Source organism: Macaca thibetana, chromosome 5 (assembly GCF_024542745.1).
Source record: "Macaca thibetana thibetana isolate TM-01 chromosome 5, ASM2454274v1, whole genome shotgun sequence".
In the NCBI taxonomy this organism is placed as follows: Eukaryota; Metazoa; Chordata; class Mammalia; order Primates; family Cercopithecidae; genus Macaca; species Macaca thibetana.
The window spans coordinates 33,968,736-33,984,197 of NC_065582.1; the positions used below are offsets into that span (position 1 = coordinate 33,968,736).

General features: G+C 37.4%; 1 protein-coding gene across 1 annotated transcript in view; it reads left to right on the forward strand.

Moving 5' to 3' along the window:
* ASIC5 (acid sensing ion channel subunit family member 5) overlaps positions 1-15,171 on the forward strand; it is a 36,351-nt gene extending 21,180 nt beyond the window's left edge. The window contains exons 5-10 of the mRNA XM_050791282.1: positions 1,188-1,337; positions 2,668-2,815; positions 6,052-6,108; positions 8,033-8,201; positions 12,965-13,056; positions 14,849-15,171. Coding sequence (XP_050647239.1) covers positions 1,188-1,337; positions 2,668-2,815; positions 6,052-6,108; positions 8,033-8,201; positions 12,965-13,056; positions 14,849-15,039 — 807 coding nt within the window. The 3' untranslated portion in view covers positions 15,040-15,171. The remainder of the gene's footprint in view (positions 1-1,187; positions 1,338-2,667; positions 2,816-6,051; positions 6,109-8,032; positions 8,202-12,964; positions 13,057-14,848) is intronic.
* The last annotated feature ends 291 nt before the right edge of the window (positions 15,172-15,462 follow it).

Below are 15,462 nucleotides of genomic sequence, written 5' to 3' on the forward strand. Positions count from 1 at the left end.
GTTGGGACGTGCGTTGGACCCAAAATGTGCTGCTAACAGACCTAGCTTTTCAGGGCTGTTACCCCCTGAACCAGATTGGTCCTCTTGTGTTGCAGCTCCCTGGCACAGTGTGTCAGGGGCTCAAGATGCAGGAGGGGTCGGCTCCTACTATGCACCTGCCAGCTGAGATTAGACCCTAAGTATATTCTTCTAAGGGGGATACTTATTTAGAGCCACTACACATTTTAGGGAGCATTCCTCCCAGACACCCCCATGTGATTCTCAGTCACCTGAGAATGCCCCAAAAGGCTTAGGGGAGCAAGGTGCTCTATTTCTTTGGAGTGGAAAATTCCATATTCATGAGTTAGAGGATTCTGAGTTGGTCAAATCCAATGAGAGAAAGAACCAAAACACATACACGAACCCAACAAGACAGAAACAAACAACAAAACAGTTAAGCAAAACTAACAATGATCACACAAATTATATGATTTCTGAGCGCTCTAAGTTTAAGCAGAAATTAATACCAGCTGGTTGTTAATGCTAACTTTAGTTCTTTAAAAAGAATTTGCAAGAAAGAATCCCAAACCAGTTTTCTCACCTAGTGATGGGGACCAAGCTGAAAACTGCTCTCTGCCGATGCAGAAGCCGACAGGTTCACCTTCCTTGATGGAAGCGAGTGGAAACTTCCACAACAAAAGGAGTTTTTTTGTTTTTTTGTTTTTTTGAACAGCGAATGAACCTCAGACCCCCAAATGAAAAACAATGGATGATCAGGGATCCCTGGAGGAAAGAATTTCTGGACTTCATCAATCATCCTATTGGTTTGGGCTATAAGGTGCCCAAGCTGGTACCAAGCACCGATAGGCTAGCTGCTGCGGGCCAGGTTGCCTTCACTCAGGATCCCTTTGTAGTTACTAGACGTCAATCAGGAAAAATAATGAGACAAGCCTCAATTATTTCAGGACTGCCCTGAGTAGACCCCAGCTTGAAGGGACCCAAGATATTTTCCTTTCACAGATTCAACCACTAAAGTATGTCTTAGATGTTTAATTTTCACACACTTTAGACAAAAAGAGGTTGAAATATAACATAAAATATTTAGAATTAGTCAAATGCTATCATGAGATGATAAAACGAAATCCTAAACTTATATAGAACTGATATAGTCAATTTGCAATTTGGGCAAAAACATATTTTTGTTTCAGGAGGCATTCACTGATAACCCAGCCCTTGGTTTCGTTGATGCTGGGATCATCTTTGCTATCCATTCACCAAAGACGGTGCCACAGTTTGATGGGTTAGGCTTGTTGTCACCTGTGGGAATGCACACAAGGGTAACCATCCGCCAAGTGAAGGTAAATACTGCAGAGAAGTCGAGTCTGAGGAAATTAGGTGGGGTAGTGAATGCATCAAACACATAAGTAATGCTTTTCACTAGAAATTCCTTTCTCCCATACCTGTAAAACACCATTAGAAATTCCAAAATTTCATTTCAGATTCTTTTCCTTTATCTGAAGGTACATGATTAGTGGGAACAGAAACTATATAAGTGAAAGCTGGGAAGCCTATCAAATCCAAAGTAACTTTACATTTCATTAGAAATGGAAAGGGTCATTAAGTATAAAAAGGTACATAAGTTGCTGAGCCATGATTCTTCAATCAGACTATCTGGGAAGAAGAAAACTAGTGGGAAAAGCAGGAATCTTGGAGTCAGGCTGGTCTGGTAGGTTTCTGTTTGCCAGCCACTTACTTGCTCAGTAACTTTCTTTAATTAGCTTCCTGAATTTGCATCTCCTTTCTGCACAAATGGGACAGGGGTAATATTTTCCTTTCATAGTAAGGAAGTTTAAGTGAAGTACTGCAAAGAAAGCACTTATCATTGATAGACACAAGAGACAGCCAATGGCCCCTGGTGAAACTCCACCTTCAAGTCTAAAACAGTCTGAAGGCTGAAAAACTAGACTGCTTGTCTCAGATGAAGTCTGCCCTTTCCCACCTGATTCTTTCTGAAAAATGCCCACCTGCACATTGGGAGGAAGGGGTGGAGCCTTGGGAAGTTTACACTGTTTGCAGTGGGGAGGAGCCTGGCCTCTCCTGTATCTGTGTGGTGACCACAGATTCAATCTGTGAGGTGGGAAACCTACCAGCAAGACTCTCTCTCACTTAGCTGAGAGTCATTTTTTTTTCCTTTTTACCCAATAAATTCCATTTCCTTACCCTTCTATGTGTCTGTGAGCCTCATGTTTCCTGGTCATGTGACAAGAGCTCAGTTTTAGCTGAACTAAGGAGAAAGTTCTGCAACACCATGTTGCCTGGCACATAATAGTTGCTTGTTAAAGGATCTTTTTAAAATGTGATTTTGGTTGCTGTTTTGTAGGTGAGCTGATTACTACACTAATATAACATTTACGTAAGTGATCTTTTTTTCCTTATATGAGTTGATTTTTAGAATACTCAGTGTGTCTGACTTTGTTAATTCACATTTGGGATATATGTTTAAGGATCACTATTATACTTAGCTTCAGGGAATTTCAGGTCAATAGAGTAGGCAAAATAGACAAATGTAACCAATTTTGGTTTTGGAAATCCAAGAGCTCTGAGAGTAAAATAAAAATGTGTATCAGCTTCTTGATGGAAAATTGATGTAAATAAATCTCCTGAACCAAGTATTTATCTTATCTTAAGACAGTTCATCAAGAATACCCTTGGGGAGAATGCAATCCTAACATCAAGCTGCAGAATTTTAGCAACTACAGCACTTCCGGTTGCTTGAAGGAATGCAAAGCACAGCACATAAAAAAGCAATGTGGATGTGTGCCTTTTCTTCTTCCTGGTAAATAAAGACTAACTGCCCCCTTACTTAACTAGACAGTTAAGTGTTTCTTACAGGGTTACAAAAGGTCTGGGAGGAATAGAGTATTGAAATACAAATGGAATATTAAGTATTATTAAATGTAATTACAGATGCTGCTAACCCATTCACAGAAAATTATTATATTCTTAAGCCTGTTCCTTCTCTTTGCAGCCTAAAATGACAACTAGTGACAAAGTCATCAGAAGTTCAGTCCTAAATTTCTTTGAATTTTATGTTTATATTTACTTAATTTGAAACATAGCAAATCAACATGTCACTAAATTGTTTTCCACTCTTATGAAATTCTGCACTGGAAAATTATCCACTTGCCAAGTACAACTTCGACTGACAAGTTTTACATTATAAAATCATAGCAGAGATTTCTGGAAAAGAAAATTGTTTTATCAGGGTGGGGCCCCAATACTTACTCCCAAAGGCTAAAATTTGATGGTCTCAAATATCTAAAACAGCACACCAAGTTTTTCTTAATTTTGAAAGAAAAATTAGATCATGGATATGTCTTACCAAGCCTGAAGATTTCACTGTTGCAAAGTTGTTTCCTTTGTGACTGTAAACTTACCTTCCGGGGCCTCCTTTTCATACAATTTGCAGCTTTTCCAGAACCATGGGTGAGAGGCAAGCATTCAAGGAAGCAATCGAGCAGGGTGAATAAGAGCCAGATCTCAACTAGGCCGCTCATGCCAGCTCCACAATTTCTCCCCTAGGTGATCTTGAACAAGTGACCTAACCTCTCTACTCTGCTGTCAAATGGAGGAGAGGATAAGAATTCCATCTTATAGGGTTGCTGTAAGAATGAAAGGGGTATGTAAGTGGCTCAAATAGTGCCTGGCACAGAATACAGTCTATATAAATGTCAGATATTTTTATTCAGGTCTCTTACATCCCCCTCCCACAGCATATCTAGAAAGATATATTGTAACACAATCTACCTGCCAAAATATTGTAACTGCCCAACGGGCTCACTTTGCCTGCTGCCTAGACAGAACTGATTTATCAAGACAAAGGAATTGCAATAGAGAAAAACTAATTCATGCAGAGCTGCGTGCGGGAGGCTGGAGTTTTATTATGACTCAAATCAGTCTCCCTGAGTATTCTGAGATCAGAGTTTTAAGGATAATTTGGTGGGAAGGGGACCAGTGAACCAGTGAATCAGGGATTCTGATTGGTCAGATCAGAGGTGAAATGATACGGAGTTGAAGGTGTCTTTTTGCGCTGAGTCAATTCCTGGGTAGGGGTCACAAAACCAGATGGGCCAGATTTTTTATCTGAGTGGTTCCAGCTGATCATTGGAGGCAGGGTCTGCAACATATCTCAAGCACTGATCTTAGCTTTTATAATAGTAATGTTATCACTAGAAGCAATTTGGGGAGGTTTAGAATCTTTCACCCTCCAGCTGCATGACTCCTAAACATAATTTCTAATCTTGTGACTAATTTGTTAGCCCTACAAAGGCAGTCTAGTCCCCAGGCAGGAAGAGGGTTTGTTTTGGGAAAGGGCTGTTATTGTCTGTTTCAGAGCTAAACCATAAAAAACTAAGTTCCTCCCAAAGTTCAGCTAACGCCCAAGAATGAACAAGGACAGGTTGGAGGTTAGAAACAAGATGGAGTCAGTTACGTCAAATCTCTTTCACTGTAATCATTGTTTGAGATATAAATTTTGCAAACGTGGTTTCATTATTTTTCAGAGGTTTCCAGAATCATCACATCCTTCTTTCTAGTATCCAGATTATTGATCTCTGGCCCCTCCAAAAACTGCTGTTCTATGTAAAACTGCTGGCTCTGGCTTTGATTTCTCCTTCCTAATTTACTGGCAAAGTTACTGGAAAGAAGTCTGAATTGTTTCATGCAGAATAAGGTTTACAATTTTAAAATTTATTATTATTAAACAAAAGCCTACTGGCTAATGTGGACCAGAAACTAGGCAAGGTGCTACATAAAACACAAAGAATGATATCTGCATGATCTTTAAGATATATATCAAATGCATTCAGGAATATGATCTTATTTGGTTAGATTCTCACACATACCTTTAAGTCTACTGATATATGAATAAATGGAAGATTCTAAACGTTAAATGAATTCACTGAGGTAATTCCACTAACAATTTGAGGAAGCAATCTCCAAAATAGCTTTTCAGATATTGGTTATTTCCAAAATGTCATTGCTCTTTTTGTTTGTTTGTCTTTCTTTTTGTTTTCTTTTTTGTGTTCCATCTACCATCTTTGTTTTTTTTTTTTCTGAATTGTTCTTTATAATGGAAGAAATATTATTGCCAGAGCAAGAAATAATTCAGAAAAATGAGGCTTTTTCCTAACTCAGTGTTGGAGGTAGATTTTTTAAACTTATTTTATTTTATTCATAAAGAGCACTTCCTTATAGTTAGTTAAACATTCCACAAATTGTCCACACATTGTAAGTGGACAATCTCGTTTGGTTATTTTTAAGATTACTGACTAAACATTGTGGCTAACAGCTGAGCCACATGGACTATAGCGATAGACAAATATTGTGTTAAGGCTAAGCGACTAAGGCTTTAGAATCAGCCCTAGGAGTAAACCCAGCTCTGATACATAGTGATTTTACTACATATCTGACAATCTGACAATCTAGAGTAGGTGCTTAACAAATATTGGTACTTACCTGCCCCCCTCCCATCCTACCTCTGGAATGGCAGTCTATCAGGAATGTGTGTGTGTGTGCGTGTGTGTGTGTGTGTGTAAATGGATAGAGGGAGCAGGATGGAAGATACACAGAATGTGCCAAAGTTCCCCTAACTGTGTGGTCTTGAGCAAGCCACTTTCTGAGGCTTAGTTTCTTTATCTGTAAAATGAAGATTCTCATATCGCAGGATTGTGAACAGCGTCAAATGAGATGACAACTGTGAACATAATTTTAAATTTGGAAACTACTCACATTTTAAAATTATTATTCCCACTTAAAGATTTTAGAATAATGTAGACAGATGGAAAGAGGTATGGAAAGAAACGAAAGCATTATTCTTCCTCCCAACACATATTTTCACTGAATACTAACTTGATTCCATAGTTTTGCTTATGAAAGAATAAATGCTCATATAGATGAATGGGTGGGTGGATGAATGGATGGACAGATGTAGGTAAGAAAGGTATTTTTGTCATTAGATCACTTATTTTACAAAATGTAAAGTCTCTATATGTTACACTTATTATTTTTAAGGAAATGGGATAGAATGCGACCTACAAAAGTACTTCAGCTGTGTTTCTCCTGTACTTGGTAAGTGCTTAATTTACTTTTGTTTTCAGGATTTATATTAAAGTTGCTCAAAGTAATACAAGACATTAAGTCAAACTATGGATAGCCCAGAAATTAAGCAGAATATGGTACATACGAGAAGATCTTTTTGTAAGTGTTCTTAAATAGTAGCTAACAGACACAGGCAGTACACACACACAAACAAAAACCCTCTGATACTAAGACACATCCGAATTTTCAAATTTTGTTCTTTTTTATAATCAAAATTTCCTAGTTGTTTTTTTATTGTTCCACAAATAAAACATGTTTATTGTGAATAGTTAAAATACTACAGAATAGAAAGGAAATCACGTAAAAATAAGTAGAAATTTTATTACTGAGAATTCCTCTCACTGTTTGGGAGTAATCTTTCATTCATTCATTTCATTGTATGTACATGGCATATAAATTTTTTTCATAAATGTAATTATAACTGTACATGCCATATTTATTGGGGGCAAGTTGTTATTAAAGAGCCCACTCTTTTTTTTTTTTTTGCTTTTACCTTAACCTGGAACAATTGCTAACACTTTAGTATATCCTACCATCACTTTCTCCACATACACATCTCCATATCACTTGAAGTCATGGGTTGTTTTATGAAAACAGAATCCCAGTATATACCCTTCTACACAACTTGCTTTTCTAATCCATTGTGGAAATATCTCCAGGATAGCAGGAATAGATTGAAAAGGTTCTTTTCAATGGTTGTAAAATATTTCAAGGTATGGCTATAGGTAGAAGGAATCTTTTTTTATGTAGACCACAGACTGAACATGCAAAAGCCATATTACTAACCAATAGACTTGAAATGATGTTGCCAGATTTCTTCTGATTCCTTATCCCTGTTGGAGGCTGGAGGGAGAGCTTGGAGAAAAAAACCATGCATGCAGTTCAGCAGGGACTGTTGTGGGATAAGGGGGTCAGAATAGTGTGTGTGTTTGTGTGTGTGAGAGAGTATTATGTACATGAGAGTATATGTATGTAAGTGTGTGTGTGTGTGTGTGTGTGTATGTGTGTGTGAGCTTATGTGTGTATGGGATTGTGTGAGTGCATGTGAGTGTAGGGGAAGAGTGGTGGTCTTTACCAGCAATGCTAAAGAACTAGCAGATGCATGCAAAAGTTATCTCCCAGAGAAGTCAAAGTTAGAGGCTGAAAAACAAACCTAAAGTTTGTCAGTTACGGGGAGGTCTTGGTAAACAACTGGTTCATGAGAACAAAGGGTTTCAGTATCAAAACCAAAGGAAAAACAAGAACCTGAGTATCTAGCTTGGATGAGGAGCAGTGAGAATGGGCACTGGGAGGTGGTCCAAAGGGAAGCTGGAGACAAACACTACCTGCTGCAGGGACTTCTTTCCAGTATGCATTTGCATGGATAGCCTGGTTGCTCTGAAGGAGCCAAGAGAGAACACTGAATGGAGAACCTCGGGGGTTGATTTGGAAGTGACCGGGCCAACAGAAATAAGAGACTGCAAATACCCAGGAGCACATTTCATACCACTGTATGTTGAGAGAAATCTGAAGATGTTTAGTGTAAACCTGAGACATTGGTTTGCAGGGTTGTTTGACTGTCCCTCTCAAAGTGACATGGGGTCACACACTTTCCATCTTTCTTCTGTCCAAATATCTGATATTTTACAGAAATAGACCCAGATACTTCCTGAAAATAATTTCTTAAATCCAGTAAAGATCCCAATCCAGTGACTCAATGAATTCAAAGATAAAAACTTCCAGGCCTTATATTGTGTCTCCTCTGCTACATTCAGAGTAACATATAAACACCATTTGTTGTTGGTAACCACTTTTTTTTAAACATTGAAAGTGAAATGATAAACTTTATAAAACTATCCTACCCATGATGAAATATTTCTCTTCTCTGAATTCCCTGTCCTGATTTTCATTTCAGACCACATTGAACTTAAGGAGTTATGTACAGTGGGAACACATAACTCTAGCTGCCCTGTTTCTTGTGAAGAAACAGAATACCCTGCCACTATTTCTTATTCCTCTTTTCCAAGTCAAAAAGCTTTGAAATATCTTTCCAAGAAGTTGAATCAAAGCCGGAAATACATCAGGTAATCTTACTAGCTTTTTAAACTACTGATAATTAACATAGATTTTTTTTTCTTTATTGAAAACCCTCAAAGACTTAGGAAATGAAATTCTGATCAATCAAGGGAGGCAATAGCTTTTTTCACTGAACTAACAATGAAACCATAGAATTTTAAAAGTAGATAAGATCATATCGTTCAACTCCTTACCTTAATTGTGTGAAGAGGAAAATGATGCTTGTGTGAGTAATCTGCTCATGATCAAACCTTTATTGCCCAAACTGGGGAAAATAATAATGTTGACTGATAACAACGGATGCCTTAAAATGTGAAAATTTCCTACCTGTACGTTATACACTTTGAATCTTCTAATAACTGTACAAGGTAGATGAAACAGAAATTAATATTCTATTTTTACAGAAGAGGAAACTGAAGGACATCGTATTTTAAGAAATGGTTCTGTGAAGGTAGTCAGGGGCCCAGAAAGAAGTTATGCCCAAGAACTTTGATGCTGGTCCCCATGTCTTTGCAACCCAGATACATGATTCCATGTTTCCTGATTAACTGAGAATTAAATTAGTCCTCTTTCTGTTATACCATACTGCCTCTTAAAAATTACAAATCAAACTTCATAAATAACTCTTTGTTTTTTAACAGGGAAGCAACTTTAGCATTTCTCTGTGTTTCTTCTTTGTAGTTTTAGGACTAGGACATGAAGCAGCAATATATATAGTATACTGGTGTTTGTAGTTATATCTATTAAAATAAAAATATGTTAACTAACTTAAGGTACATTTTCATAGATGTGTACATAATTTGGAAAGCATGCTTTGATTCCAATGTTAGCCTTGTACTTACTTTAATAAAATAAAAAAAAATATTCCCATGTAAACACCAAGATAATAAAGTGGTCTTTACAGATCAGAAAGAAAAAGGATTTTCATCAAAACAGGGCTAATGGAGTGATTCCAAACAGCAGATAAAATGATAAACAGCTGTAAAATGTACAATTATGTTTGTTTACACTTCCAACTCCAGCACAGACATCTATTTATATATTTTGTTTTAATGTGGGAAACTGATTTGCTTTTAATATTGTTCCTGATATATTTAAATATGACTTAGAAGAACATTTCGTGTGTCTTTTGGTTGATGGAAATCTCCTGAGTTTCATAATTATTTAATATGCAGAGAAAGTAGGCATGATTTTGGAGACATACTGGTGAATCAGAAAAGAAAGCCATGTATGAAACAAGAGGATCTTAGGGAATGCTGTGTTTTTCTTTTTTCCCCCCCAAAAACTCAGATTGTTCTTGAAACAGGAGAGTTCTCTGATTTCCCCTTGCAGAATGTGCAGAAGGGGTGTGGCTTGCCTGTTCGGTGTCCTCTCAGCTCAAACTCCTATGGAGAGCATGCAGAGGGGCAGGTGCAGAGGCCAGGGGAGCGCTTTGGGCTCCTGTCCCATGATAGTGTCTAGGGGTGGGTGCCTGCAACCCTAGGGTTGCAAAGCTCTTTCAGCTTTGCTGTCTACAGATGGCTGGAGGTTTAATCAACTCAATGGACCCTCTGCCTTATCGTAAAGGCAAGGGCCAGTGTGACAGCCTTCTGTATCCCAAGCTCTTGCCCAGTGTCCCAGAAGAATCGGATTACACACGGGCTCGAAGGATGAGTGCAAGATTTTATTGTGTAGTGGAGGTGGCTCTCATTGAGATGGACCAGGAGCCAGAAGGAGGGATGGAGTGGGATTGCGATCTTTGCGTGGAAGCAGGCAGCCTATGGCTAGACTCTTCTCTCTACACCCCTGGCTGAATTCCCTTTGGTGTTCAGATGTGCCTCCTCTTCTCTCTTTCTCTGCCGCATCATTTTGCCATCACTGGTTTGTTGATCTGCTGGTCTGCTGGTATCTTCTGGAGCTTGGGGTTTGGGTTTCATATGGAGGCAGGATAAGGGGTATAGTAGGCCAAAAGGCAACTTTTTGGGTGCAAAAACAGAAATGCCTGTTCTCATTTAGAGCCACTTTATCCAGGCCTGAGGGTGGGCCTTTGCTAGGGAACTGCCCTCTTCTACCCAGTATTTTTCTGTTTCCTGTCCATATAATTATGAATAGTTCTCCAATTAATCTTATCACATAATGTACATGTAGGGACCTTACATGGTTTTAAATAGTGGAGGCCATTACCAGGAAGACTAAGGTGGGCAGCTGAACAAAGGTGGCTGGATTCAGGGATTGTTCAGCTCCTACATAGAGACAGTTAGAAGTCACACATATAATTAAATAACTGGTTTGTGCAAAGGTGCTGGAAATCAGAGAGTGGTAAATCAGAAAACAGAAATGCAGTTTGTCAGGACGGCAAATGTGAAATGTTAGCAGCAGTCATTTTAAAAGAAGCAACCCCTCACTTAATCATGAAGCTGCATGTGTGTCTTCCTGGGACAGAAATAAAGGCTACTTCATGGTCAATCCAGGGCCTCGTGAAGCTGCTGCTGGACCTCAAAATGTTGAGAGGCTTAGCTTGACCGTAGCAGGCAGTGTGGAGTTTACCGTTGAAGATAAGGCTAAATTGTGTCTAAAGTTAGGCCAACCTCATTAGTAAAACAAGTGAATTTTTAAAATTGTTCTGTTTGAACTTAACAAATTTTGAAATAAAAATTGTATAAAATTATTTCCTTTATGCCAAATTAATTAATTCCTCTAATGCAGCACTCCTGTTCAAGCATCTGGAAGCTCTTTAAAAACTATCTTGTGATAGAATAAAAAATTTAGTTTTTATTTTATAATTGTGCCTCTCCTGACACAAATAAATATTTTTGGAGTTAAATCCTGTTAAATCCTGAACAATTTCACTATTGCCATGAGGCACAGATTCAGCGAGACACAAACGATTGGACAAAACAACTGCCTGAGAGAAGTTGAGCAAATATCACAATATTTTTGCAGGGGAATAATTTATCTTCTCTCAAAATCGCAGGTGGATAATGCTTGGAAATGATTATGAATGTTGTGCTTGGGAAATTAAACAATATTATCAGTGCACATGCAAATTAGGAGCACAATGGAGGCCAAAGAGATTGGAATATTACTAAAATTTCTGGACTTCCAAGACAACTTTATTATTTCCATTACTTTGGGAACTGGTTTATCATTTGTAAATATTACTGCAGTCCCTGATTATCTACTTAAACATAGTACATTCTCCTGTTACTCAGGGTTAAACCAGTGGAAATTAAGTAAACATATTAATGATATATTTTGAATTAAGTATATTTGTAATTATTGATTTCAAAAATTGTAAACATGAAGGAGAGTGATTTACAGCCATGTTCCTTAGGTGTGTTAAAGGTCACCACATAATTTAGGAAACCCTGCTGATAGTATCCATTCTTAATGGATACTATTATTATTATTGACATTTTAAAATCAGAAGGTGCTTGGTTTCAGATTCAGCTTATAACACTGAGAGGGTAATATTGATCCATTCATTTATTGGTTTTCATCTTTAATTTGCTCCCTTATTTGTCCATTTTACATATAGGTAAGGAACAACCTATTATTTGTTAAGATTCAGGAGTAGTCTAGGCATTAGGGATACCTCGGTGTACAAAAAACAAAAATCCTGCCTTGCTGCACTTCTGTCCACTGGGATGGAAATAGGTGATCACTGTATATAGTCTTGTCGGATGGTATAAAGCACTGTGAGGCAGCGGCAGCAGAAAAGCAGTCTGGGGAAGCTAGGGTCAGAGAAGGTTGTTCTCAGGTCTGTGGATTATTATCAGAAAAGTCCTTCCTGACAATACTTGTTGAAGTGGGGGTGCATTAAAGTTGGAAACAGAAAGACCAGTTAGCAAGCTATTGCAAAAATCCAGGTGAGAGGTCATGAAGGCTTGGGCAAAGGTGGTAGCTTTGAATGGGGTGAGAGGTCATAGGAGTCCAGATATATTTTGAAGGTAACACAAAAAATGGGATTTCCTGATGAACTGGCTATGGAGTGTGAAAATTTACACTATAAATAAGGGAAATGTGAAGGATTTGACTTGGAACATGCTAAAGTTGGAACATCTGTTGGACATCCAAGTAGAAATATAAGAATGAACTTAATATATTATTGAAGTTCAAGGTAGGGGTCTGGGCTGGAGATAAAGTGAGGGCTTCCAAGACCATGTAACGAGCTATTAATATCATTTTAAAAGATGTTTAGCCACTCTGGTCACGTATAAAGATTTCAAACAGACATTAAGAAAACAGAGTCTTTGCCTAAGTATACTAATGACATATAGTTAATAATTAGTATTCATTGAACACCCAATATACTTCAGGCTCTGTGTCAATTTTGCATATACATAATTTAATTTCACCTCACTACCACTCTGTGAGCACAACTTTAAAATCCTGACTACTCATGAGGAAACCATGACTCAAAAAATACAACATGATTTCTTGAAGGTCGTGTAAGTAACAAAAGACAGAACCAAGATTTGAATGAAAATCAAACACACATTTAAATGTTTGTAAATACTTTATTCAGTAGATATTTACATTTAATGCCTTTTTCTAGTTTCTCAGGAATAAGGTACAGAAAAATTATTGGGGAAAATTATTTTTTCTTAAAAACCAACATGACAAAATGCCTTCTACATCCTGCTAATGGTGCCTAATATTAAAAACAATCCTGTGCCCAGTTTAACATTAAATAGCGTATAAAACAAAAATGAATATTACTTTTATTAGATGGGAATTAAAAGTAATGCTGACAATCTTAAGCTATATTAAGTCTTTTTTTTATTCCTAGAGAGAATCTTGTAAAAATTGAAATTAACTATAGTGACCTAAACTATAAGATAACCCAGCAGCAAAAGGCAGTGAGTGTGCCTGAGTTACTTGGTAAGTGTTATTTAATTGCTCCTTATCATTATTATTATTATTATTTATTGATACAGAGTCTCGCTCTGTCGCCCAGGCTGGAGCGTAGTGGCGCGATCTCGGCTCACTGCAAGCTCTGCCTCCCGGGTTCATGCCATTCTCCTGCCTCAGCCTCCCGAGTAGCTACAGGCGCCCACCACCACGACCAGCTAATTTTTTATATTTTTAGTGGAGACGGGTGTCACCATGTTAGCCAGGATGGTCTCGATCTCCTGACCTTGTGATCTGCCCACCTCGTGGTCCACCCGCCTCGGCTTCCCAAAGTGCTGGGATTACAGGCGTGAGCCACCGCGCCTGGCCTAATTGCTCCTTATTTTTAAAAATTTTTATCGTTTTTTTCTTTCATATTTAAGGTTTAGCTTATCAATGGAGGACAAGAATTCAATTAAACTTGTCATTCAGCTGCTATTTAAATTTGTCATATTTCCGCTCCCTAGAAAACACTGTACAATCTCACATGGACTTTTATAAAGAAAAGGCTGGTGGTGTTTCGTCTCCACTCACACTCACATCACACTTTACCATTAGATCCCTCATCAAGTGACTCTTGTAGGATCTTTCATCTATCCTACACCTGGGTAAATGTCAGCTACCGCATACCTCCATACAGGGCTCTATCCCAGAGTGGCTTAAAAAGAAGAACCTGAGAAAGCAAAATTAGGCATTTCGTTTACAACCACTGCCTGCTCGCTTGCCTTCTCCACACAGTCCCTAATAAACATAGTGGCTGATTTTCTAGATCTCACCGCATCTTAGAGGAAGCCGTGTGGGAGACAGAAGAAGGCCTTAGACTCAGGCAAAAGTGACAGCAGTCAGACATTGCAGCTGAGACCCTGAATATGGAGGAAATATGTCAATTCGCCAAAGCTCTTGGAGAAGCCTATACTTCATTATCGCACTTTACAAAAACAGAATGGCCTAGGGCAATGAGATAATGGTTAATAATGTAATCCCTTTATGAAAGCGGTGCTGGAGTAGTCAGATTCAGAGACAGAAAAGTAAAAGAGTTGTTGCCATGGGCCGAGAAGAGGAAGAATGAGGAGTTCAAGTTTAATGCATAGAGTTTCAGTTAGGGAAGATGAAAATATCCTGGAAATAGATAAAGATAATGGAATGGCTGCATAACAATGTGAACGTACTTAATGCCACAGTACTGTATACTGTGGTTAGTATGGTAGTTTTTATGTTTTATATATTTTATCACAATAAAAAAGCACAAACAGTAAATATAAGTATCAATTTAAAAATATCAAAAAAGGCAATTGTGTTAATATATTTGTGTTAATATATTTTGGTTAAAACCAATATTATGAATGATAAAAAGAAATACAGTTTTGACACTTGATGTCACAACTTGCTTGGAAATTAATTTTCTGGAAAACATCATCATCCAGTAGTGCCATCTGGATGACACTTTTGTGCTCTTCATTTAACACCTAGAAATGAGTTTGTAATTATCTAGAATCTCTCTCTAATGAATTTACCTAGATTTTATATCCTCCAAAGTCTTAGAGTTATATGTTTGGAATCAGATTTTATGTTTGCTTTTCTTCTCTGCTTTTTATGATGATTTGTAGGAATATTGCTTTGATATTGCCAATTGCTATTAACTTATTCATATCAAATGCTAAAATACAATTAACCAATCTTCATCTCAGTTATGATGATATTTTGCTTCAACTAATTTAACTTCTGATAATATTTGTTTTTTATGAAAAATAATGACATTGAATCTTTACTGGTTTTATTACAGCAGATCTTGGTGGTCAGTTGGGTCTATTTTGTGGGGCCAGTCTGATCACGATCATAGAGATTATTGAGTATCTATTCACCAATTTCTACTGGATATGCATTTTCTTTTTGCTGAAGATACCTGAAATGACCCAGTGGACTCCTCCACCTCAGAATCATCTGGGAAATAAAAATAGGATAGAGGAGTGTTAATGGTCATTTAGAATAAAATAATTTTCTTTTCTTTTCATGATACCTTCAGATTTATCATGACTAATTCATTGTTATATCACTTTGCCATAGTTTCGAGAGTTCAATAAAAGCCATTAAAGATATATATCTCTTCATAAATATTTCTATTTGTCTTTATCTGCATATATGTGTGTGTGTGTGTGTATATATATGAAGTAAAGAAATAGGAACTATGTTTGTCACCTTTGTGTTCCCTGCACCTAGAACAGTAAAGATTATGTAAAAGACATCTCATAAATGTTTTTCAATGAAAGAATATTGGTGTAGTGAAAAAAAGACATTATTTATGACTAAATATGCAAACTAGACCCAATAAACTATACATGAGGAAACAAAATATTTCTTTATTCAAGAAATGGTATGTATAATTTATGCTTTATAAAG